The 27,044-nt window shown below is 42.0% G+C and overlaps 1 protein-coding gene and 2 long non-coding RNA genes across 10 annotated transcripts in view; 1 reads left to right on the top strand and 2 right to left on the bottom strand.

Moving 5' to 3' along the window:
* LOC309527274 overlaps window positions 1–23,359 on the top strand; it is a 439,252-nt gene extending 415,893 nt beyond the window's left edge. The window contains exons 1-4 of one of the 6 annotated variants that reach the window (XR_014217172.1): window positions 15,884–15,957; window positions 16,687–16,770; window positions 19,035–20,333; window positions 22,866–23,359. This is a non-coding gene — a long non-coding RNA (uncharacterized lncRNA). Of the gene's footprint in view, window positions 1–15,883; window positions 16,040–16,686; window positions 16,771–19,034; window positions 20,334–22,865 lie in introns of those variants that run through there. The other 5 variants (XR_014217173.1, XR_014217174.1, XR_014217175.1 and 2 more) reach the window with 5 other exon arrangements.
* SLC25A21 (solute carrier family 25 member 21) overlaps window positions 1–27,044 on the bottom strand; it is a 291,585-nt gene that overhangs the window by 64,904 nt on the left and 199,637 nt on the right. For 2 of the 3 annotated variants that reach the window (XM_082213854.1, XM_082213855.1), the window contains exon 3: window positions 23,456–23,539. The exons of the other annotated variant lie outside the window; for it this stretch is intronic. In XM_082213854.1, the coding sequence (XP_082069980.1) occupies window positions 23,456–23,539 (84 nt within the window). The remainder of the gene's footprint in view (window positions 1–23,455; window positions 23,540–27,044) is intronic. 3 annotated transcript variants of the gene reach the window in all.
* On the bottom strand, window positions 481–15,984 carry LOC309527340. Its single transcript, XR_014217194.1, has 2 exons — window positions 15,887–15,984; window positions 481–786 (listed from the first exon to the last, which is right to left on the bottom strand). It is a non-coding gene; the product is annotated as an uncharacterized lncRNA (long non-coding RNA).

Here is a 27,044-nt window from a genome sequence, read left to right as displayed (position 1 = left end):
TCCAAAGTCTGGGAGCAACCACAGAGAAGGCCCTTCTTGAATCCCCACCAAGCAGGGCTGCGAGGGTGATGGGACTGAGACAAGGGCCTCCCCCAAAGATCTCAAAACCTGGGTAGGTTTTGAATAATGTTTCAATGTTTCAATATTGTTTTTAAGTTGTATTCATTCAACTTATTTTTATTATTGCTTGTTAGCCGCTCTGAGCCCAGCCTTGGCTGGGGAGGTCAGGGTATAAATAAAAAATGATGATGATGATGATGATGATGAGGGAGTACGGTCTTTCAGATAGTTTGGACCTAAGCCACTAAATAAAAATAAATAAAATTAATGGGAGTGCAAAAGTGCTTAACTTTGGCTGGACTGTGAGGTATACAATGCCATTAATTTTTTAAAAGAAAAATACTATGAGAAATAAATTATACTGTATATAAGAAGGCCCAAACACAACAATATCCACCATCGGTAACCATACTCTCTGAATCACAATTTCCTTGTCATTTATTTATTTTTTATCAAGCAAAGTCTTTTTGCAGCCACAGAAATCTATATGTCGTTTCTATCTAAACCACGTTAGTGCAAACACAACATGGAACAAAACGTATATATAAAAAAGATCTTTCCATCTTCATTTGTTCAAAGTAAATTCTGGAGAAAACCTACATGATTGGCAAGGATTTCTGACTAATTGGATCCACATTTGGCTCAAAACAGGCTGTCACTATCTCTGCATTTAGATTAATAGCTAGCTGGTGATCAACCATGTCGATTTTCAAGTATCTCGCTCACCTGAGAGAGAGAGAGAGAGAGAGAGAGAGAGAGAGAGAGAGAGATGAGATATCAGAATTCTTCAAATGCTGCACTATTTACGTGAAGGAAATTGCAAACAGAAACATCATTTTGAGAATTTCAGCAAAGATGAAAGACGAGCAGATGTAGCAACCACCATAGCCGGGGAGGGGGAACAACTTGAAGCTCTTGTGTGGAGGGAAATGAATTTCGGACTGGGAGAGGGGAGGAAATGACTGAAAACTGACCTTTTCCAAACCATAGCTCATTCCGTTAACTAGTGTACTAATTTGCACTTTTTTGGCTATATGCATGAAATGCCAGGGTTTAATTTTAAAGAGTGGGGGGAGAGTACCGTATTTTCCCATGTATAACACCCCCCCCCCCCCCGTGTATAAGACTACCCCTATTTTTGGGGACTCCAATTTAAGAAAATGGGGGGAGATGGTCCAGAGCTGTTGAGCTTTTTAGGGGAAATGCCGAAAATCACTCACACAACTGAAATACCCTGACAATCGCACGCGTTGCCGAGGCCAACAACCATCTGCCCGCTCACCGCCGGCAACCAGCAACCACACACCCAATTGCCACAACGGTAGCCAATTCACGACAGCCCTTGCCCCAGCCACCAATCACCCACCCCATCGCCGCTGACAAGCTCCTGCTCGCAGCTACAACCAATTGCCTGTCCCCCCTCTGCACTATCCGTGTATAAGATGACCCCCAATTTTTTTACATTATTTCCGATTTAAAAAATCTCGTCTTATACACAGAAAAGTACTGTATATATAGAGTTGGATCCAGACTAGTGTTAGGTGCTGTTCCATTCACTTCAGTGTGGTGTAGTGGTTAAGAGTGGTAGTCACGTAATCTGGGGAACCAGGTTCGTGTCTCCGCTCCTCCACATGCAGCTGCTGGGTGACCTTGGGCCAGTCACACTTCTTTGAAGTCTCTCAGCCTCACTCACCTCACAGAGTGTTTGTTGTGGGGGAGGAAGGAAAAGGAGAATGTTAGCCGCTTTGAGACTCCTTAAAGGGAGTGAAAGGCGGGATATCAAATCCAAACTCTTCTTCTTCTTCAATGGAGGGGTGCGGGAGGGCGAGAATATTCTTTGAGTCATCCTTCCCCCTGAAGATTCCTGCTCTGGAGAAGCCAAGCCAGCAAAGCATAAAAGACAATACAAGCAGGAGATGGGGCTGTAGGATGGATCAGTGAAGATGGTCTCTTCTCTACCCTCTGCTGGGTCTTGGTCTCCTCCATAAATGGAAGGAGCCTTCAAGTTGTGGAATGACTATAGCCGTTTTTTGTGGTATGCAACTCAGCCAAAAAACCAGCTACCTTCCAAAGAAACCCTTTCATTTTGGATTTTCTATTCGTATGAATGTTTACTTGGAACAATGAAAACGAACCTGTGGCCCTCTAGATGTTGTTATACTACAACTCCCATCATCCTCTACTCTGGCTGAGCTGAGATCCAACAACAACTCATAGACTGATAGAATTGCAAAGTTGGAAGTGACCCTAAGGGTCATCTAGTCCAACCCCTTCCGAAGGGGCCGCATGTTCAACACCGCTTAGATGCACCACTGAATTCAACGCTTCTTTCCTCAAGTTAAGTGTGTAATTGTTCTTCCTTATAGATTTCAACAAAACTTCCTTTTTTACTGGGTTGGTACCTCCCCTGGGTCTGAATGGATTTCATTTTACGTGGTGTACTTTCAAACTGTTTTTATTATTTATAGTTGCTGTTTTTAATTGTTTTTATACACAAGTGTTTTAATTTTGTGTGTGTGTGTGTGTGTGTGTGTGTTGTAAAACACCTTAAGATGCCTTGTGGGAAGCAATTTGTAAATTAAATAAATAAATAATAGCATTCAGTAATACTACTTTGTAGTATTAAAAAACTGAATAATATGTACCGGTAATTATGGTATCTCCCTTCTTTTCCAAGTCTTTCTGCAGAATCACGTCTTTTCCAAAGGCTTCTCCACCACGCCTTGTTCCTTTCTCTCCTTTTTGCTTGAAACTTGATGTTGTAATCTAATTATGTATATGCTCCACTATGTTAAGGGGAGCTTTCAAGTAATTTATTCTGGATTAATTAGTCCAAAATAAATGTTGCCATCTGGTTCAGTTTCCAGAATCATTAATATGGATTAGCATTGTCACTGCGCACTTCAGGACATAGTCACATAAATCAGGGAGAGCCCTACAAACTGCAGCGGCCACTTCAGAGGATGATGGCACCATTTTCCTTTCCTGCACGTCAGTGACAACGGCAATGTTGTCGTACTGGACAACAGTGCACCTAGCATCAAACGCATAGTGAGGTGTCCTATGCTGAATTTGCTGCATTCACAACTGACTTCTGGGCTGCCTGAATCAGCCCCAACTTGACATTGTAAGCTCACAGCAACTATGTTCTGGAAAAGCACTCTGAATGTTGACAGCACTGTAAAAATAACAAATAGAAATGGAAATTTAGGATGGTGATGTAATGGCATTACTGCAAGCAAAGAAGAAGAAGAAGAAGAAAAGGCTTTAGTTTTAAAAATCTAAAAAAAAATACTGATTAAACCTGATACAAAATAGGGTTTCCCCCTTGCAAACAGAAATAATTCTGTTAAACATAACTTTACACGCACATACATGTGGTATTATTTGAACTACATAAAACATTGCCAAACGTCCTTTCACAACTTCAGGAGAAGTCAGTTCACCTTCAAATGCTTAGGTTGTTCCTCATCATTACATATTTGCTTTCCATAACCTAAAAGAAACAGCTAAGCTTTGCATTCAGAGAACATTTTACATTGTCTGCCAGGTATTTCCTGTGCACATCCCCATCTAAATCTCCTGGTTCTTGTAACTAATGTCTGTGAAGAAAATCCTGTCATAATTATAGTCCTGATTCACAAGCAACCATTTTCTTCAGAAAACTGGTTGAGCTGTGTTGACAATCACATTTTACACTGATTCTTTCCAGATGAAATGATACTTTTTCAAATAATGTAATAAAAATGTAAAGTCAGCTGTTTTAAAGACATAAAAGTGATTTATGAGACACGTACTGTGTTCAGTGTTGGGGTTTTTTTTCCTTCTTGACACAATGGAAGTTTTCTTTTATGGGAGAAGTTAATTATTAACAGCAATCAAAACCACAAATTACAGAAAAATACATTGTTGCTCATTTTTAAAAGCAACACCACTACCGCGTTTGAAATGAATTCTGCATTGTATTATGTGTTTTTTTGTTTGAATGAAGTTTTTTTGGGGGGAACGTACACACTGAACCAGTTTAAACGGGTGTATTTTCTGCCAAACTAGTTAACAGTTTCATCAGTTACATCATTTTTAGGTGTCAGAGTTATCACTTCCTAGAAATGCGACTGGGCACTGCACCCTCTGAGAGCTATTATTTGAGCTGTTTGCAGATCACACAAGTTAGAAATGCTTTGGCTTCCATTTGAGATGCTTTCTTTGTTCACAACCCCAAGAGGCAGAAGACATACATATTTTCCCCTTTTAAAATGAAAATGTAACGTCTGCGAAAACAGTTTGTACAACTAGAAATGTACAAAAAGGCAAATACAGAAAATACAGAAAACCCATAAATGGTGACACTGTTGCTACACTCCCAACCTTTTCAGTGGGGCTTCATCAGGAGAAGTTCTCAGTGGATCATCTGCCTAGTCATAGTGCTGAATGATCGCAGAGTCTGCAAATCCCCCCATTTTCCTCCAAGCTCCATTTATAAGTGCAATGATGGGGCCAAGAGGCAAACTATCAACTGCTCTCCCCTCCTGACTGATACCACATGGCTGGCCGTGGTTCTAACACAGGCATAGGCAAACTCAGCCCTCCAGATGTTTTGGGACTACAACTCCCATCATCCCTAGCTAACAGGACCAGTGGTCAGGGATGATGGGAGTTATAGTCCCAAAATATCTGGAGGGCTGAGTTTGCCTATGCATGGTCTAACACCATAATCCAAATGAAACTGGGCTGTGTGGCAATACTATAGTCACCTCTATTTTGTTAAGATTCCCAGTAGCTCAAGCATGTCTGGAAGTCTCTCTTTCTTACTTGGAATGGAGACCCTACAAATTGATCAAGAGACATAAGGAGGAAAAAAGCCACAGATGCTTGAGGAATTTGATCTTTGCAGATTAATGTGAGGCTCAAACCTTAGCTATCCATCAGATTTCACACTGGTCCAAATAGCGATGTGGTTCTTGTCACTTTAAAAGTATCTACAAGTATTTTGAGAGAAAGTGCACATTTATATACATTCATAAGTATGTATTTAAATACCAATATTGAAATGATTTTTACAAGTTGCTGATTATTGCAGAACTGCAATGGAATCATGGGCAAGAAAGTTGTCAAAGTGGAATTATGGGCTAGAAGACACGGATTTGCTCATCCTTAGGAAACACTTACATGTCAAAAGCATCATCTTGCTTGCTAAGATTTGGGTTTGTGATTTTTTTGGAGAGCCCTGCCTGAACGCCGAGGCAAAATATTTACACACTTCCCACGTATTATCTTAGTTATTTAAATAATTTATATACCACTTAACTACAACAGTCTCTTAAGTGGTATACAAAGATACAATACAAAAAAAAATCAGTTAAAAGGATAAAATCAAACTTCCTTTAAAATGCCAGCTAGATTTTTTTTTTAAAGGCTTCAATGGGCCCTGGAAGTTCAGCAGGGAGAGGGCCTCTCTGACCTCAACTGGCAACGAGTTCCATAATATTGGACCAGGGCTGGATTTGTTGAGGCCCTAAGTTTACTGAAGGTAATAGAGCCCTTTAAATGTCCTTTGTCAACAACAAATTGTTGCTGTTTTATGTGTTGAATATATGCTATATGGTAATTTATGGACCTAATAGGTATCTAAAGCCATTTGCCACTGTTGCTGTATGTAGGTTTAATTTATTTGTTTTTTATCTTATATTTTGGAAATGTAAATCCAGAGGGTTTTTCCCCTTTAAAATTTTTTGGGGTCCCCAAGAGAGTGGGGCCCTAAGCCTATAGCTTGTTTAGCTTATACATAAATCCGGCACTGTATTGGACACATAATACTAAATCCATGGCTCCTGGTTGATACGAGGCATGCATATTCACCATAGGGAACCACTAACAGGGGCTCCCCCCACCATCTCAGTAATTGGGCAGGTATAGGGCAATCTTTGAGGTATTCTGGACCCAAAGTGTTATGGGCCTTGTAAATTAACACAGGAAACCTGAATCTGGCCTGGTAGCATATGAGCAGCCAGTGTCAATTTTTGAGCATCCACTGGTAATGCTCTGTCTCCAACAGCCTAACTGCTGTGTTTTGCGCCAGCTGGAGTCCTTGGACCAGTCCAAGAGCATCATCTGAAACCCCAGAGAGTGACTAACAGCCAGCGTAGGGCCAAGATATGCAGCCTATGTTGGACTCCAGCTCCCTCCAGCGCTAGCAGGCATGGCCAATTGTTGTTGGCCATTGTCTGTCTCAGAAGACAATGGGGTGTTTCTCCAGGGGTAAACTCAAACTGCTGCTTTAGCAGCACCCAAGTGACACCCCCCAGGGCATACGCCTGGGCAGTGTGTGTGGAAGTCCTGGGCTGCCCAGACGGCAAGACACCTCTCTCAACCTCGCTAATGTGGTCCAGAGCAATATGTCTGGCACCAGCTCGGCTGCCGAAGTTGCTGGAAGGAAGCATACAAGGCAACATTCAACCATCTTAGGGACTCCACTCGAGATTTGTGTGGGGTTTATTCCTTAGCATTTACTTCTTCTGTATATATCCAGTGGAGGTTTAGAAACCTCCTTCTCCTAGATGGGCCACCTTCCCAGGTTGACAAACCCCATCTGCTCCTCACTTCTCTCTACAGCATGAGCAGAAACTGCTTTCTTGACTGTTGGACCCACTAATGGTCTTGTCTACTCAATTCGCCATAGCCTGTCTTCGCTTTCAAGTTGTAGTCCAACAACAACTGGAGGACAACAGGCTCCCCATCCCCGGAATGAGTAGATGGACCAGTGGTCTGACTCAGTATAGGTCAATTTACTGTGCTCCTAACTATACAAGTTAGGCTAAAATGAAATGATTTTAACCAAAGACCACCAAGGGAACTTAATGGCTGAGTAGAGACTTGAACCTGGGTATTAGGGGGTTTCCCATCTCCAGGCCTGCTACCTGATAGCCCCTTGCAACTGTGATGTCTAGACTGTGGAATGCTCTCCCCAGGGAGACCCAGATATGGCTACCATGCTGCTCACCTTTCATTAAGCAGCCAGAATGTGACATATTAAGTCTGCGTCTGGCCTGATTGGTTTTATTTGCTGCTCCTGGAGATAGCAAATTGGGTGTTTAATTCCCACCCACCCCTTATGGCTCTTTCTTTTTATATACAGTATATATTAAAACTGGCTGTTCCCCAGCAAGTTTGTACGGCTTGCTGCCTTGAGTGTCTCCTACATAAAAGTGCAATATAAATGTTTTAATAAAATAATAAATAAAATAAACTCAAGTGCAGCATACTTTGGTTACAACCATTTAGCCGAGAAAAGGAAACATCTCGGAGATTAGGTAGCTTTTCAAAAGAGGAAGATACCAAGCTAATACAAGGAGGGTAATTTGTGTACTTTGTAATGTAAGAGTCTGTCCACGGCAGGCTAAAGGCAATCTGGAGGGGGGGAAAGAGTGTGTATGGAGAGAGAGAGAGAAGATGAACCAAATTAGGAACATATGTAGGAACGCCTCCCCTCCCCCTCCCACCATTGGATCATTGTTTAATTTAGCTAAGGAAAACAAATAAAAGTGGTTCACACATGCAGGCCAGACATTTCCCACCCACCATTCTTCCCAATATTTGTAGGTGCGACCCAACGTAGAAAAATGTGACGTGTAAATCACTGCTGCTGGATGCACTCTGCTGCAATTTCAAAAATCAGATTGGCTCCAAAAAGTACAGCAGTGGCTGCAATAAGTGCAGATCAGTGCATCCCTGCAGTGATTGCTTACTGCTGGTTCACACAACACATTCATTTACATCATGCCCAAGGGTGGTCCACCTTAGGGAGCAGATGGAGAAAACAAGCAACCCATGTGCATATATAAATTGGCTTCTCTGAAATAACACCAACCTGGCACATTCGTATTCTTGTGTAAGTCCATTTCAGAGCTAATGTCACCGACTGAGAAGCAATTATATTTTATGTTATGCAATGGCTACCTAATTTGGGGAGTGTAGGATTTTCCAATTCTGTACTTCTACTGCAGGTATTTTCAGCAGGCACATCTATGTACACCAAACCAGCCTTGGAAAAGCAGGGCATGGGAAGGACCATCTCACTACATCATTAATAGTCTACAGGCACCAGGTGAGGTTGTTTCTCTTTCAGAGAGTTTTAAAGCACTTGCTAATTGAATACTGCTGCCACTGCTTTTAGTGAGTCTTCTACTTTAACTGGGGCTTTTTTTGTCACTGGGTTCATTTGGTTATAGTGATTTTGCTTTTTATTATGCACGACAGAAGCTTTCCCCAACCTTGAAATGTTGCTTGTATGGCCAATGGACAAAGGTGATGGGAACTGTAATCTTATGAACATTTGGACGGCACCAGGTTGGGAAGGCTGCATTCAAGTTTTACAGTTTTAGTGGACTCAGAGTTCAACAGGCATGCCCTCTTCCCTTTCTGTAAGCCTCAAGATTGAACGGAAATCGCTGGCTGTGATCTGATAAATCCTTTGGGTCTCAGGCAAAGGTATGGGATACTATTTTATTTTTCCAAGTTGTAGCTCCTCACATGGTGTCCCAAACTCCCAGATTTTGGGGAGAATGTGTTAGGCGGCATGGGAAGGATGCCATCAGAAAGAGAAGCTCAGACGTCCATCTGCATGGCCCTCCATGTTCAGAGGCACCAAGCCATGAATAGCAGGTGGAGAGATGAAGAACAGTGGAAGGCTCTTGATGTTACATCCTGTTCATAAGCTTCCTGGAGGAATATGTTACAGATAGGTAGCCGTGTTGGTCTGCCATAGTCAAAATAAAAAAATTCCTTCCAGTAGCACCTTAAAGACCAACTAAGTTAGTTCTTGGTATGAGCTTTCGTGTGCATGCACACTTTATTATGCACGACAGAAGCTTTCCCCAACCTTGAAATGTTGCTTGTATGGCCAATGGACAAAGGTGATGGGAACTGTAATCTTATGAACACTTGGACGGCACCAGTATGCATGTATCTGAAGAAGTGTGCATGCACACGAAAGCTCATACCAAGAACTAACTGAGTTGGTCTTTAAGGTGCTACTGGAAGGAATTTTTTTTTATTTTGGAGGAATATGGTTAGCCTCTAATGGAGAGAGAAAGATGGAGGAGGTGGACCTTCGATCTGATCCAGCGTGGATTCTCTTATCTTTGTATGCTCTCTGGAAAGGAAGCATTACATGGTTTCTTGCACAATAGGTGAAAACAGACCATGGGTTGCATGTATCCAGTTGTGCCCTCTACTCACAGAAGGTTTTCAAATCCAGCAGAAGCTTCCTTAAATGAGAGGAGGACAGGCTATTTTTGATGCTTCTCCCTATTCTCTAAAACCCCACTTCTGCTCTAGCAGGTTGAGAGACCTTTTAGAGCAGTACAATAGGTGACATAGCGGGAGCAGCAGGACACAGTGGAAACATTATCTCTGCTGGAGCAAAGAGACTTCCATGAGTGAAAGCACACTACAGTGGTACCTTGGGTTACAGACGCTTCAGGTTACAGACACCAGGTTACAGACTCTGCTAACCCAGAAATAGTACCTCGGGTTAAGAACTTTGCTTCAGAATGAGAACAGAAATTGCACGGTGGCAGCGCAGCGGCAGCACGAGGCCCCATTACCTAAAGTGGTGCTTCAGGTTAAGAACAGTTTCAGGTTAAGAACGGACCTCTGGAACGAAATAAGTTCTTAACCTGAGGTACCACTGTACTGGATATAATACAAACCATTAAGGAAAAAGCTCGCAGCAGGTCCGTCAACTGGCTGAGGGGCAATTTTTGAGCTCAACTCTTTCTTGTCCTAGTCCAGCGTTCTAAACTGCTACACCGCATCTAGCTCAACTGATTAAAAAAAAACTACAATAAACTTTGCAAAAGTGCAAAACTGGAAGGTTTCTTCATGATAATGTGAGGATCAAGCCAACTTTGCATAGCTTCCCAAACTTCAAGAACCAGTTTTTCCCCCAGAGTTGGGCTGGGCTATAAGCAGTGAAAAGGCTTCCATAGCTAAAAATTGTTCTGCTGTTCTTAACCTTTAGAACTGCTATAATTCTTCAGAAAAACCTAGCGCAACATTTATTGGCAAAACTAGTTCATTAAAATTTTGATAATTACTGGTAACTGGTTTGCCACTGTTATGTAAAATGGTAAGTATGGATAAAACAGACTAATACACATATGCATTCTTCTGCCGCCCAGTTTATTCATTCTTATCTGTTCAGTTTCTAAATCTTTAACAAAAGAAGGCATGGAAGTATGCACTTATAAGTACATATATGATTCAGATTATTATTTATAGCATCTGAACATGCTAAAAGGATTTTCTTCAGTCAAATTTATCCTCAGTTTCAAGCTTTTATCACAATAAACATCAGATTATGTTTATGTTGGCCATAAACCTGTCAGTCCTCAATAAACAGATATACTCCGGTGACTCAAGCTCTGCTGTCAAAAGGACTGTCAAAATGCACACCAACTCTTAAATTAAACCCTGCTAGCACAGAGAGATTCAGTTGCAAAAGTCTTATTTGGGACAGCCCAACAAAAAGTTCACCCTAGCAGATAAGGACGGATATTATATCACAGGCAAAGACTGGAAAGTTCCAGAGGAATTTCACAAAGGATCTGATCTGCTTCTCCTTAACGGAAAGCTAATGTGACCTTTAATACTCTGTTAGACGGAGCCTGACTCTAGCAAGTCTCAATTAAATTTTATGTTTTGTGGCTCCCGTTTGCTTGTAATACATGAACAAAGTTCAATGGATGACTCCTACTTTGAAGATTTTAATTCCCTATTGGGACAATTTATTTCTACCTAGACAGCTCCTCAGAGATTGTGTCTTTGTACTGCCCAGCATATGCTGAGGATGGAAAGATCCTTAGAAGACACTGGGAAATGTGTCACCTAAGTTCTCCATGCTTATTTCATATTTCAGTTATGGAATCTTCTAGAAACTTTATTTATTACTAGCATTTATGTCATTCCTTTCTATCATAGATAATCCAGGCAGGTAACAATAATACAGTCATACCTTGGGATGAATACGCTTCAGCTTAAATATTTTCGGGTTGCACTCCACGGCAACCTGGGAGTAGCGAAGTGTGTTACTTCTGGGTTTCTCCGCTCGCGCATGCGCAGATGCTCAAAATGATGTCACATGCATGTGCGGAAGCGGCGAAACATGACCCATGCACGCACAGATGCACAGTTGTGTCTTACGTTCGCTTCAGGATGAGAACGGGGCTCCGGAACGGATCCCGTTCACATCCAGAGGTACCACTGTACAGCAGAACAGGAATAGGGAATCTTTGCCCTTTGCTGAACTATAACTCTCACCAGCCCTAGAAAGCATGGTCAGCAGCAAGGGGTGATGGGATTTGTAATTCAGCTACATGTTGTCAGAGACCGTGCTGAGGAAGGCTGCACTGAGGAAGAATGGTTGGAGCCTCCCCAGTGGTGGAGCTTCATGCTCCGGCGGGGGGTGGGATGGAAAGCAGGTGGGGGCATGGCTGGCGCGAGTCCCGAGGGGCGTGGCACGTGTCCTGAGGCCATGGCGTACCACCTGCGGGGGTGTGGCGCCCAGCGCACGGAGGGGAGCCATGATGGCACCCTGCTGGCATCATGCCACCGGGGGCGGTATGCTCCCCCAGCACCCCTCTTCCTCCGCCAGTGAGCCTCCCCCTCCACCTGCTCCTGATCTGGATCCTGAAACTTCCTAGGAGCAGGAGGATAGTATACTGTAGATTTCAAACAGTGGTTTGCAGAGGGACATAGTTCAGAAGGCAGAAGCTGGGAAATACTGGATGGGGAACAGCTAGGAGAAGAAGCACTAGGAGAGAGAGAGAGTTAACAGATTCACTGTCTCTGGAAAGCATTCACCCGCTCAGCCCAAGGTCAAGAAGAGCTGATAAGGTGGCAGCACAAAAAGCACAGTGGTTACGCGCTCAGGTCACAAGACGCGGTAGTGATGTGGGTGTCTAGGGAGGAGGTGGATGGAATCCTTAATTAGGAGCACCATCATTCCTAGGAAATGGATTCTTTGTTCTCTCGCTATGATCATTAAAGTTTCTAACTGGTAAGAAGACTCATTTTCCTTTGTTCTGCTTATCTACTGCCAAATGGGAGAGGAAGCCAATTCCCTGAAGTCTGACACATGTAGAGGATTATTGGTTCCCTACACCTGCAATAGAACATCAAATGGTTTAAAAATAAAAGCCATGAGCACAATCCGATATTGCATGATGGACTTCTGTTTGCTCTTCCACAAGCTCCTATCCTCCAGATCAGATTTTAAGAGTGTGTGGGGGAAGAAAGGAAGTCAAAATCATGTTGTGCAAGTGGAAGGCCATTCTATTCACTATTGGCAGCACTGGATACGAACCATTCCATTCATTCTTATCCAGGATCCAAAGGGGTGCACACACAACTGCCACATACACACCCAAGCATTCCTACCCACCCGCCCCCAATGCAAACCCTTCAGAACTCTTTAAAACTCCTCTGACCTAATCACAATAATTTTGACCCTATCACAATTTTTGTGATTAGAGATGAGGGGCAGACAAAGGAAAACCCAGGGGAAACATCATGAATGCAAAATGCAGTATTTAATAATCTGCAGCTCTTACACCTAATCTCTCACTGCCTTGGAAATTTGGGGGAGCTGAAAGAACTAGTGGGATGGGGTATAATTTTCTGCAAAGCTAAACTGGTGGCGGGAGAGTGCCTAGGATTGCCAGACCACAATCGGAGGTGCTTCCAGACTGTGGTTATTTTTGGATGGCATTCAATCACACACTTGCCAACTCAGATTGTGCAATTATTATAGTTGGTTGGGAGGTCTTCAACAACAAATCCACTTCCCTCCCCAGAAATTGACTGTTCATGATATGGCAAGCGTTGTGAAAATGCACTGGAAAGTGTGAGATAGCACTTGCTTTGATGCGACATCATCTAACCTCTTCACAATCATACCAGGATGAATGCTAATTAAACTATCTAATCTCCCTGCAAACAGATCAGGTTGAATACTCAATAAACACATCATCCAGAAGCACTTCTGTAGAGCATCGATACACCCTTTGTTGTTCTTGTTTAGTCGTTTAGTTGTGTCTGACTCTTCGTGACCCCATGGACCAGAGCACGCCAGGCACTCCTGTCTTCCACTGCCTCCCGCAGTTTGGTCAAACTCATGCTGGTAGCTTCGAGAACACTGTCCAACCATCTCGTCCTCTGTCATCCCCTTCTCCTTGTGCCCTCCATCTTTCCCAAATTCAGGGTCTTTTCCTTTTCTCATGAGGTGGCCAAAGTATTGGAGTGTCGGCTTCAGGATCTGTCCTTCCAGTGAGCACTCAGGGCTGATTTCCTTAAGAATGGAGAGGTTTGATCTTCTTGCAGTCCATGGGACTCTCAAGAGTCTTCTCCAGCACCATAATTCAAGAGCATCAATTCTTCAGCGATCAACCTTCTTTATGGTCCAGCTCTCACTTCCATACATCACTACTGGGAATACCATAACTTTATACGGACCTTTGCTAAAAGGTGGGGTAGCCATTGCTTCTACCATTCCACTCTTCCCTCCAAACCCTTTGTCCCCTCTCTCAATAGATGCTGAACAAAACAAGAGTCCTGCTTCTTCCAGTAGGTAGGAATGGGAGTTTTCTGTGAATAGATCATGGGAGAACCAAGGTGAAAGAAGCCCTAGCTGGGCTCCACCAACAATTGCTGCTCCAGAGTGTTGACTGTCTCATGGATGGTTCCAACTGCCTGTCCTGACCATCAGAAAATATGTGTTTTCTCTCTCTCTTTCCAGCCGTGCGAAATCTAACATACTCTCCTAGAAGAAAAATGCTGATGCCAGATGTAACCTTGTTTCAGAAAATTTTAAAAGTGACAATGCCTTGAAAAATCCCAGAGCTGATTAGGATACCTTTTTGATTCCAGCACAGAGATACCAATGACAAAAAACACACACACAGTATGTTGTCAGCATAAATGAATGTGCATGCACTCAAATTTACATTTTTCTCAGCAACGTGCTGCTCCCTTGTCTTCGGAGATAAGTTTAAGGATACACCCCCAAACATACACGTTATAGTGTTTTCTCATCCAGGAAAGAATGTGGTGGGTGTTACTGCGGGAGGTTCTGTGTGCATGCATGTGTATGCTCTGCTTGAATCCTCCAGCTGTGCATGAGACTGTTGGCATGGTAAAACATGACTTATGGGTCAGATATGCGCCCCCAAATTTCTTAATCCCGCTTATTAACCTTCAGTTTCTGAACAGACACAGGTGGTTCTCCCTCCCCCCTCCAAAGAAATTGTGAAAATAATAGTATATTTCCTCTAAAGATCTGTGGGCTTCAATTACTCTGCGAATAGGTTTGGCTAAAGGAAGGAAAACGATTGCTAATTTAAAAAATCTGGCAGCATTTACAATTATTTTGGAAACAAAAGTTAATGAAATTAGGCAAATGAAATGATTAACATTAAGAGAGCAAGAGAGAAGGCGCATGCCACAAAACTCCCCCCTCCCCTCCGTAGAATATTTTGTTAGCTCTAGGAACACATGCTGCATTTGACCAAATGTGATGTGCTATATCCTAATGATATTTTTGGCCACAGCAGAGGAGAGCCTGGGATGGGAAGGAGACAAGGAGTGTTGTCCTAGAAAATATAGCTCAGTCAGTAGAGCACGAGCCTCCTAATCTCCGGGTCATGGGTTTGAACCCCACACTGGGAAAAAGATTTCTGCATTGCAGGGGGTTGGACTAGATGACCCTCAGGGTCCCTTCCAACTTCACAATTCTGTGATTCTATGATTTCAAAATGCCACAAGCTCACTAGAAATAGAGCCTTTGAAATAGGGTGATGTGGAAATCAAAAAAGCATAAAATAAATCTGGTCTTTTTCTTAAAAAAAAAGGAAAGGGGAAAAAAGGGAAAAAGCCAAATAAGTTCTGAAATCTCAAAGGGCTGCAAATAATGATAGTTTATATTTTATTTATGCACACGGCTTCATTTTTATGAGACAGGTCAGATGGGAAGTACTGTCAACATGGTATTTATCAGCTAGAGGAGGAGAAAAAACTGCAGCTGCATGTTCCTGGCATCTGATCAAGGCTTGATGACCACATATTTCAACATACCTTTCAATTATGAACATGGCAGAAAGACCATTTGCTACACAAAAAGAAAACCCTGCAGCTCAGAGCCACAGCCTATTAAGTTTGCTTGATTACTGTGGCTGGCGATTTCTACAATTGCCACAACAGGGTGACAAAATCAGGCCAAGATAACACATGGCTTAATGGTTATTTACAAATAATAATAATAATAATAATAATAATAATAATAATAATAATAATAATAATAATAATATCAGCCCAGAGCATAGGGACCCCAGCTGGCCTTCCAAATCCTATATATATCCCCTGATATTGGTTTTTATCTGTTAACTAAGTACTGCCAAGAAGAGCTTGACCATATAATCTTATGGCTGATTTTATAGAAAGGGACTTAAACTTCTAGTCAATCTTGTAATCTTGTGGTTGTTAGTGTCTTTCTTTAATCCTTTCCTGTCCAATATGGTTTAAAAACAAATGTGCATAATGAACATATGTAAATGATTAATGGTTGTTTCCACTCTCTTCAGGAAAGGGCTATCTTCATGCTTAACTCCATAATAAGTTATTCTGAGCCATTAAGATGGCTTCCTTCTCCAAAGCAATCATAGACCTCAAATATAAAATCCAGGAAAGCAAGAATATTAATTCCTGCACCATCTGCTCATACGGCCAGACCAAGGAATTGGGGATCATTTCCTGTGGCCACATCTTGACATACCTGCATGCACTGATGATCCTTCTGAACCAGTTGCTTGGCAGGAATTGCACCCTGAGGAAGCTTCCTTCTTTGTAGGTCTACTCTACAAATGCTCGCTAGGCAAAAATTCACTTATCCGAACACAAGGAATGGGTATCCAAACTTTGCTATAAAGTAAAAGGTAAAGGGACCCCTGACCATTAGGTCCAGTCGTGACCGACTCTGGGGTTGCGGCACTCATCTCACTTTATTGGCTGAGGGAGCTGGCGTACAGCTTCCGGGTCACGTGGCCAGCATGACTAAGCCGCTTCTGGTGAACCAGAGCACCGCAGGGAAACGCCGTTTACCTTCCCGCTGGAGCGGTACCTATTTATCTACTTGCACTTTGACGTGCTTTTCAACTGCTAGGTGGGTAGGAGCAGGGACCGGAGCTTACCCTGTCACGGGGATTCAAACCACCGACCTTCTGATCAGCAAGTCCTGGGCTCTGTGGTTTAACCCACAGTGCCACCCGCGTCCCTTAAACCTTGCTATACGCACCGCAAATTCAGATATTCCAACAGAGGGTGTTTAATTGATCTGCCTGTGGTTGAAGGTAGCACAACTATGAACCTTCTCTGCTGGGCTTCTGAGCTCTGTTACCCTTCTAGGTAATTTTCAGTTCTATGACCCCATTAATTAGGAACCTCTCAAAGAGACAAACCCTATGTTTAATGGTTCCTTTTACGCTATTTCAACACAACTTGTGAATGTTTATTCAACCAAAATGCTTTTATTTTTAACAACTGCTGCTTCACTTGGCTTTCTTTTCTCCTGCAAAGCAGGTGCATGCCTGGTTAATATAGCTGGTGCACGCCACATCCATGACCTTTTTGTGCCTCCGTCAAACCACCTGGAAAAACTGGGTAATGTTTTTGCATTTTAAGTGTCTGGTTAATTAGCATCCACATGCAGTAAAGTCTGGCTAAAAGGGGCTAATGTCAAAGGAAACCTATCTGCCAGTAGGGTTGGGGAAGGAAAGTCCTGTAGAGACTGGTCATGAGAGTTCTCGTTCTTTGTAGTGGTCAGAGTTTCCTGGCCTAATTGCATTTTTCTAAGAAACAAAAATGTTGATCTTTCTCTTAACTGGCTTAGAGTTGCTTTTACTTTACATTTTGTACTTGGGCACAGATAGCCAAATAAAATATCATATGCATAATAAGTCAGTTTTGAAGTGCACACCTGTGTAGAAAAGACTACTTTCTCCCTTTAAAACATGCACAAAGATCACATGGGAAAGGATTGGAAGTACTTTAAAACAAACTCTTTATTTTTAGAGGGGGGTTTTGGCTACATTTTAAAATTTAAAAAAATAACACAATCCCTCTTACATGGCCAAAATAAAAAAAATTCCTTCCAGTAGCACCTTAAAGACCAACTAAGTTAGTTCTTGGTATGAGCTTTCGTGTGCATGCACACTTCTTCAGATACACTGAAACAGAAGTTGCCAGATCCTTCTATATAGTGAGAAGGTGGGGAGGGGTGTTACTCAGAAGGGTGGTGGGAATGGGAGATAGGCAGATAGCTGGGAGAGCCTGTTGACGACTCTTAACGACTGTAATAGGTCTTACAGGAAAAGGCAAGGGGTGAGGAGGTGAGAAATGGCTTAGTCATGTATAGTGAGATAAGAATCCAATGTCTTTGTTAAGCCCAGGTTTTTCCATGGTTTTAAGTTTGGTAATGAGTTGTAATTCAGCAGCTTCTCTTTCCAGTCTGTTTCTGAAATTCCTTTGTAGTAAAACAGCTACTTTGAGATCTTGTATAGAATGTCCTGGGAGATTGAAGTGTTCTCCTACTGGTTTCTCTGTTTTGTGATTCTTGATGTCAGATTTATGTCCGTTTATTCTTTGGCGTAAGGTTTGGCCTGTTTGTCCAATATAGAGAGCTGAAGGACACTGTTGGCATTTGATGGCATACACAATGTTAGACGATGAGCAATTAAATAGTCCCGAGATGGTATGTGTGATGTTGTTGGGGCCAGTAATGGTGTTGTCCGGGTGTATGTGGCAGCAAAGTTGGCATCTGGGTTTATTGCAGGCTCTGGTGCCAGTGTCTGTGTTAAGTCTGGTTGTAGTATTATTGTGGGTTAGGAGTTGTTTAAGATTGGGTGGCTGTCTGTAGGCAATGAAAGGTCTTCCTCCCAGAGCTTGAGAAAGAGAACTGTCATTGTCCAGGAGAGGTTGTAGATCTCTGATGATGCGTTGTACTGTTTTAACTTGGGAGCTGTATGTGATGACTAGAGATGTTCTGTTATTTTCTTTTTTGGGTCTGTCTTGCAGCAAGTTCTCTCTGGGTATCAGTCTGGCTCTGTTGATCTGTTGTCTACACAATGTTAGACGATGAGCAATTAAATAGTCCCGAGATGGTATGTGTGATGTTGTTGGGGCCAGTAATGGTGTTGTCCGGGTGTATGTGGCAGCAAAGTTGGCATCTGGGTTTATTGCAGGCTCTGGTGCCAGTGTCTGTGTTAAGTCTGGTTGTAGTATTTGGGTGGCTGTCTGTAGGCAATGAAAGGTCTTCCTCCCAGAGCTTGAGAAAGAGAACTGTCATTGTCCAGGAGAGGTTGTAGATCTCTGATGATGCGTTGTACTGTTTTAACTTGGGAGCTGTATGTGATGACTAGAGGTGTTCTGTTATTTTCTTTTTTGGGTCTCTCTGGGTATCAGTCTGGCTCTGTTGATCTGTTGTCTACACAATGTTAGTCCCGAGAATTTTTTTTATTTTGACTATGGCAGACCAACACGGCTACCTATCTACCTCTTACATGGCATGCAGTTTAGAACAACAGAGTATATAAATTAACAAATAAACATCAAGGAAAGAAGTAAAAGAAGCAATTGCTGCAAATATACATGTTTCTAAGCATCCTTGTACATTAGTGAAAAAGTAACTTAAGATGTTGACCCAAATCTTTTCCTGGGAAGCTGAAACAGTCTTTAGAACAGGGGTGGGAAATCTGTGGTCCTCCAGGTGTTGTTGGACTACAACTCCCATCATTCCTGACTACTTGGGGCTGATGGGAACTGGATTCAAACAACATCTAGACTCCACAGACTCCTTTAGGGAAAAAAGCTAAACCACAGAATAAGTGTTTGTTTCATATCATAAAATTTATTCTTTGTCCATTTAGTGATTAAGAAACTTCCGTGTACTTCGAATGATGCTGCCCCTAATCTGTGTTCTGTTTATTTCTTGGCCTATCTTATTTAATTGTTCAAATAACTGTCAACATTTCAAGAGGAAGTTCTGTTTTGAAGTGAGCCAATGTTACGTTTTGCAACTGAAACTGAAAAAAGGCAAAGATCAGGATTTTACACTGACTGCTATAGACTTAATGCTCTATTAACATTTTTATACCTGATTAACGTAGTCAAAGGCAAGCCCACACAATTATTCCCTCTTTTAAAAACCTATGCTAAATAGATGTGAGAGTAAAAACATTATTTTAATTTATTAAAGCAAGGGATTAGAGCGTACCACCGAACACAAACCAACAGTTCTAGGAACCAAGTCAGTGATGTTTTCAAGCCTTGGGAGAAGGAAGCCATGGAAACTCAGAGTTTGCCTTACCAAATTCTACCCTAGAAATTTCATAATCCAAACTCTGGAAGAAGAAAAGACTATGACAGAGTCTAGCAGTCAACTCCATTAACTATGAGCCTCCAAATGTGGTTCATAGTGGAACTTTACTGTCCTATGTCTCTTTGACTGCTGTAGCTTATGGTGAGATTTTTGAGACAAAAATCCTCTCATGTGCCTCAGTTGTTTAAAGCAAATGCTGTTATAAAATATATAAAAGACAAGCAAATATGGCAGCCAAACATAAAATAATCTGAGGCTTATTTAAATTGTCATCACAAGTTCCCTAAAGAAGAAGGTTTAAACCAATTTCCTAAATGCTCCCAATAAGGTTTCCAAACAGGTTTCCCTATAGCAGAAATTCCACATGTTGAAGCCATCCTTCTCCTCACAGCCTCATAACTGACTCAATTCAAATTTCATGTTGGATTTTATGGTGGCGGTATTAACGAAAATAAACAGCCTCATGATGAGAACACAGCTTGCAACTAGAAAGGTGTAGCCTTAACTTGAATTGTTCAAAAAGCAGCGCTTATATTACAGCTCACAATGTCTCTTGAAGTAACCTTCTTTAGCAAGCATTTGAAAGAAAGCACACAAGAGCTGCCCTCTATCCCTCGACTGAGAGCACCAAGATTTGAAAAAGAAAACAAAATTCTTCATGCTTTCTTCTTGTCAACACTACGACCTGCCTGTGGCTGAGTCTCAGATTCCTAATCAGCTCTCACTCAGCCTAACACCAGTACAAAAGTTTTCACTTATTGTTTGGCAGCGGCTAAGCTCACCAAAGGGCCTGCAATGAGTAAGAAAGTGCTCACCAGAAAAAGCCGATGTCTGCTGCGTTAAAAGAGTAAGTGTTACATTCACTAATCTTTGGTGTTGACAGAGAAAAGTCTAGGAGCAGATGCTTTTCAAAAGGTTATTGTCCTCTTATTCCATACTAAGATTTAGCAAGTTATTTTTATATTGTTTTAAGAGACTGCCTGTTATTACCAATGTGGAAAAATAGCTTGCCCGAAGTCATTTTTCAAGCCAACAAATCATGGTGGTAAGAGGAATATTTCATGCCCTGGAGGTATGATTGAAAATGATAGAGGTTATGAAACAATCTTATAAATATCTCTGAAACAAGGTGGCAATGTGGTGCACGCTCAGGCCCTGATTGATGTGTGACGTGGCCTACTGTACCAGTGCAAGTGTTCATCACAATAATGTCATGTCCAAATGCCGATATGAACCTATATATGACTGGGAGTGGCCGCCGAGACCATATAACACCGGTCTTGAAAGACCTACATTGGCTCCCAGTACGTTTCCGAGCACAATTCAAAGTGTTGGTGTTGACCTTTAAAGCCCAAAACGGCCTCGGTGCAGTATACCTGAAGGAGCGTCTCCACCCCCATCGTTCAGCCTGGACACTGAGGTCCAGCGCCGAGCGCCTTCTGGCGGTTCCCTCACTGCGAGAAGCGAAGTTACAGGGAACCAGGCAGAGGGCCTTCTCAGTAGTGGCACCAGCCCTGTGGAATGCCCTCCCACCAGATGTTAAGGAAATAAACAACTATCTGATTTTTATAAGACATCTGAAGGCAACCCTGTTTAGAGAAGTTTTTAATGTTTGATGTTCTATCGTGTTTTTAATATTCTGTGGGAAGCCGCTCAGCGTGGCTGGGGAAACCCAGCCAGATGGGCGGAGTATTATTATTATTATTATTATTATTACATTAACATGCCAGCATTAACAAACAAAGGAAGCTTCCTTATACCAAGTCACACCATTGGTCCATCTAACTCAGTATTGTCTACCCTGCCTGGAAGTGTCTCTCAAGGGTTCCAGACATGAAACACTTCTAGCCCTACTTACAGGTGATGGGGATTGAACCTGAGATCATCTGTTTGCAAAGCAGTTGCTTCTCACTGACCTATGTGGGCATGCCAGTGATATACAAATGCTACTTGTGTAAAAATAACACAAATAGAAAGTGCATTCATATGTTACAGGACATGCATGGAACATTTACACAGGTGAGTACTTTTCCTGTGGTCCATATCCCATATAAATTAGGTCTCAGTGTGACAAACTACTTATTTCTTTAGGAGCTGGTTAGACAACTGCAATACCAACCCCTCACAAACGCACACTTTCTTGTTAAGCCTATAAACATTACAAGCAGGTTCAGATGAAACAGGAAACTCTAGTTTTCCAGTACAATAACCCAGAACAAGAAGCAGAATTCTGCGCACCCCATACTCTCTTCCATTTACATGCAAGCAAGGTGGAAATGGAAAGCTTTCCACCTTTAAATGGACCAGTGTTGCCCATCATATCAGAAACTTGGGAACTGTGGTTTGTTGAATCCCCAGTTGTTCTCACAAGCCACTGTTTGAAGTAACCACTGTTCACTGAGGTTGGATGCCACATGGCTCATTTAAAATTGAAAGAAGAAGCTTTCCTTCTTTTACTTGAGGGCATGAAAGGGGAGGCGAGGGAATTGCAATGCGTGAAAGTCTACAGCTACAGTATTCTCAATAAATGGCTACTTAAACACCCACAGTGAAGGAGAGTCCACCAGCATCCTAGATCATTGGTTCAGTTGTGAAACTGATCCTTCTTGCTAAAGGTTTTGTCTAATGATACCATGGTGCTTTTTCCAATCTCAGGAAATAATGTTTTGATAGTCCAAATGATGTGCTGCTAATCGCCTGGAAGCAGTCACTATTGCTCCTGGACATGAAGGAAAATGGCTCAGAACTAAGTCTAAATGTTAGGGAACTTTTTTTAAGGGACAGGTTATTTTTTTATTTTTAAGCAGACCTAATATAAATGAATTAAGGAAAACATGTCTTCTATGTAAAGTAAATGAAACAAAAATTTATCATTATCTTTCTTGCACTAATACTCCAAAAAAAAAAGGTTTTTATGTTTCCTACCTACCATACACAAGCTTTCCCATTGTGTCAGCTTTACCTCATGCACCTGTACTGCATAAAACTTGCCATTCAATAACAGTTAATGAAATAAGATCAGTTTCGTAGTTACTTAGGAAATATTCTAAACACTTCAACCCCAGTCACATAAAAACTTAGACACATGCTAAATTTGACATTCCAGGAGTTACATACTCAGCTGGTGAAGAAAAACACTAATTGACACAAAAGGGCCTAGTATTGTTTTTCCAGCATGCTGCAAATTCACAGATCACCCCACATTGACAAGTGGTTGTAGCCATTGGTGGTTTTGCCTTAGCAGAAAACACTTCAGCTTGGTCAAGTCAGGGCACCTGACCTTCCCAGATCCCCAAACACTCTTAAGCCCATTTCCTCCCCCAAAAGCTGCCTCTAAGGAAGATGATGTTCTGAAAATATTGTTTTATGTATTTTGTAGTTTGTTTGTCACAGCACTGAATGGAAGATGGCAGGATCCCCAAGCTCAGTGGAGAGTTGGCTTCAAGCACTAGGCCTGTAGGCAGACCAACTCTGCATTACAAAATTGTCTGCAAACATGACATGAAGGCTGGCAACATTAACCCCGCTGTGTGGAAATCCCTTGCAGACGACCACAATGCCTGGAGACAGGTCATATATCCACAACAGTGATCAGAGGAGGAATGACTACTGGGAGAAGTGCAGGAAGAAGAAATATCATGTGCAGCAAAACCTGACACATTCATCTCCCTTCTTGGTCTCTACAGCCACAGCTGACGCTGTAACCCTCCAATGGTTTGACTTTACCCTCAAAGGTGTACTCTTCCATTGTCTTGCGAGAGGGACGGATGGCACCATAAACTTGTTATTTATTGTTTAGATGTATATTTTGTTTATCTTGATCATAATTTTGATATTATCCGTTACTCTGAGTTTCCTTTCAAAGGTTACAAATATTGCATGAAACGAAACAATGATATTAAAATAAGTTATTGTTTTAAAAACTTTTTTCAAGTAGATCATAAATAAAACAATTGTGTTTGTCCTTACCCTTCTGTCCGGAATATGGTCCTAAAGCTGTCTCCCAGGCTCTTGTATCTGGTTGGATCAGTGTTTCCTCTTTGAATTTGGAACCTATAAAAAGTAGTCCATGATAGGACAAAAGCAATAGAAGGGTTTAAAAAGACAAATTTGACTTCAAAGATTCCACCCAAACTCTTCTTCAACATTCTCATATGTAACTATTTTTTATTTACACCAGCTTTTAAACTGGCAGAGTTTTCTGAAATAACCATTATTCCCATTATGCAGAATGAACTGTGAAACCATAAATGTTTCTTGTCACTCTGATCACATGATATCCCTCTTTAAATCCCCATATGGGCTTCCTGTCCAGTCTTGGATCCAACGCAAACCGATTGTCCTTACCTTCAAAGCCCCCCATAATCTTGTAGCACCCCATATCTTTCCTAGTGTTATCTATTGATAAACTGATAAATCTCTGTGTCTGTCACTCTTCCAACTCCACTACTCTCAGCCATCTAAAGGTCTTCTGCTCCCTCAGATGATTCTGCTCTTCATTCTTTGCTGTCGTATAACACTTGAAAATGCCTCACAGAACATCTATATGCTTTCTTCAAATTGCTTTAAAAGACCCACCTTTTCCATGAAGCCTTTGGCATAATGCCCTAATGAGAGTCTAATCAACTCTGGTAATGCCTCTCACTTGTCTGGATGGAGGACCGAGAGTGGTGTGTGTGTGTTTAGAAATTAGCCTATGGGGAGCGGGTGGCACTGTGGTCTAAACCATTGAGCCTCTTGGGCTTGCTGATCAGAAGGTTGGCGGTTCGAATCCACACAACGGGGTGAGCTCCCATTGCTCTGTCCCACTTTCTGCCAACCTAGCAGTTTGAAAGCACACCAGTGCAAGTAGACAAATAGGTACTGCTCCGGCGGGAAGGTAAACGGCAGTTTCTGTGCACTCTGGTTTCCATCACGGTGTTCCGTTGCGCCAGAAGTGGTTTAGTCATGCTGGCCACATGACCCAGAAAGCTGTCTATGGACAAACGCTGGCTCCCTCGGCCTGAAGCAAGATGAGCACCGCAATCCCATAGTAGCATTTGTCTGGACTTAACTGTCCAGGGGTCCTTTACCTTTAACCTTAGAAATTAGCCTACTCTACAAAGGTTAAATTTATGTTTCTTGCTCTGCCCAATTTTGCCTCTGGCCCCACTAATCAGTGGAATGTGGACCACAGAAGGTTGCTCTAGAGGGAATGAGACCCTTGGACTGAAACAGCCCCCTCCCCATTGTGATGTGTACTTTACTTCATTCAACATTTGGAAAGCCAGCCCTGTTGCATTTGGGATCCTTCCTGTGCTTTCTGCTGAGTGGCGCCCTGGGCTTGTGCCCCCAAGTCCTACGCTGAAGGCACCACTGTACTCACTTCATATAACTGTCAGCTGCTGGTAGTGCGTGAGGCGGGTAATATACAGCTTGATGAGTTTTCCCAAGTTTAAGCTGCTACTCAACTCAATGAACATGGGATTTGCTTCAGCAACTTATTATCTTTCAATTCTCTCATATTAAGGTTCATTGATCTCCATTATTTCTACCCATGTGTAGATTACATTTATCTCCATAGCATAATCTAAAGTACACACCAATCTGCACACAGAGACTATCTTGTTCTCTTCTGTGTTAGGGAAAGGTCTGCAAGCAGTGCTGCTGTATTTTACTTGACGCTTCCAGAGTGTGAGAAGATAACATAACAATTCCATTAGGAATTTGCAAAAGACTGGAACATTTTAAGGAACTCTTTCTCAACATCTGTGATGAAAATTGATTTTTAATAGTGTTTAATTTATTCTTTAGTCATAGGTAGTTTTTTTCAAAGAAAAAATTAATGGCCACGAATGAGGAAACATTAGGTAATTAAAAGTATGGTACCATACAGTACGTTTCAACAGGTGAGATTTGCAGTGCAAACCGCTGCAAGTCTACTCAGAAGAAAGCCCCACAGAACTCAATGGGACTTACTTCAAGGTAAATATGTATAGAACAGGAGCCCTACTGAAAGTAATGGGCCTTAAAGGTACATAATTTGGGCTGGATGGTGTCTACTGTTTCCAAAGTAGTTTTTTAATGTGACCATTTTCCAAGCTCCGAGAGAGAAATTTCCTGATGATGTAATGAAAATACATTGGGCAATTATGAAAGGAAGTCCACACCTCTTTTGAGTGCACTTATGTTGGGGCCTTTCTATAGTCCCAATAAAAGTAGTTCTGGCACATTCGAAATGGTTGTCTGGGGTAACTTCTTTTATTAGCCAAAAAAAAAACAACTGTTGCCAAGTTGGCAGAGCAGCAAGCACTCTTCAACAGCTTTACACTCCAGTAAGAACCGGTGCATAACTTTTCTTGTTTCAAAGAGCCCTTGGGAAGGTTAAGTCTCACATCTTCCAATGGCATTAGATAAAGTTCAATAAATAACAGAATGCCAAATAATTGGTGCATTTTTAAATTGGGTGACAGAAAAACGCACCTGGCAGGAATGTCTACCATGTAGTATTAAAATATGTATGTATTAATTTGTCAATTTAATGATAGCTTACGTCATTAAAAGTAATGCACATTGCATCGTGTATAGATGAAGCTTTTTTGAAAGCTTAATTATCTTATAAAAGAAAGCAGGCGAGCAGTTCACTGCTTAAATTTCCAGGTGATGCAAACATTCTTTAAAATTTATCCAAAAGAAGTTGCAGAACAAAAAAAAGGCAGAAATCTAGATAACTTGGTTGAGATGCCCAGCACAGATGTGTGAAAAGAGGTTGACTCTGGCTGTCGACACAAACTATTTACAGGTGTTCAGTACAGTGGTACCTCTGGTTACGTACTTAATTTGTTCCGGAGGTCTGTTCTTAACCTGAAACTGTTCTTAACCTGAAGCACCACTTTAGCTAATGGGGCCTCCCACTGCTGCCACCGCACAATTTCTGTTCTCAAAGTTCTTAACCTGAAGTACTATTTCTGGGTTAGCGGAGTCTGTAAGCTGAAGCATATGTAACCTGAAGCGTATGTAACCTGAGGTACCACTGTATTCATGTGCTGTTCAGTATTAGGGGCACAACAAGCTTTAACCCAAGCCCTGTGCCTTCTTGAATGTCTGTAGATGACAAACCACATGCGTGTGAGGAGGGCCTTCTGCAAATTTTTAAATGAATACACATAGGCCAGGATGGAGCTTGTATCTTACGTGCATAGGATAGAGCAAAAATACTCCAGGCACGCCATTTTGAATACTATAGAAGGGCCCTACACGCATGCACTCTTTTGGAGCCTCGACAGACTTTTGGATAAATGTGCCTAGAATGAGTGGAGCTTGCTGCCATCCCACCACACATAGTATCCATGGAAACCAAATGTCTGAAAAGGATTGTAGTTGCTCTCAAATATCCCTCAGGAGCCTTGTCTACACACAAACAATTAAATGGATAGCTCAGTTGATAGAGCATGAGAGTCTTAATCTCAGGGTCATGGGGTTCAGCCTCATGTTGGGCAAAAAGGTTCCTGCATTGCAGGATGGAGGATTAGATGACCCTCATGGTTGCTTCCAGCTCTATGAGTCTGTGATTTCACAC

Source organism: Podarcis vaucheri, assembly GCF_965113315.1.
Source record: "Podarcis vaucheri genome assembly, chromosome: 1".
NCBI classification, from domain to species: Eukaryota; Metazoa; Chordata; class Lepidosauria; order Squamata; family Lacertidae; genus Podarcis; species Podarcis vaucheri.
This window is presented reverse-complemented; position numbering and strand designations above follow the sequence as displayed.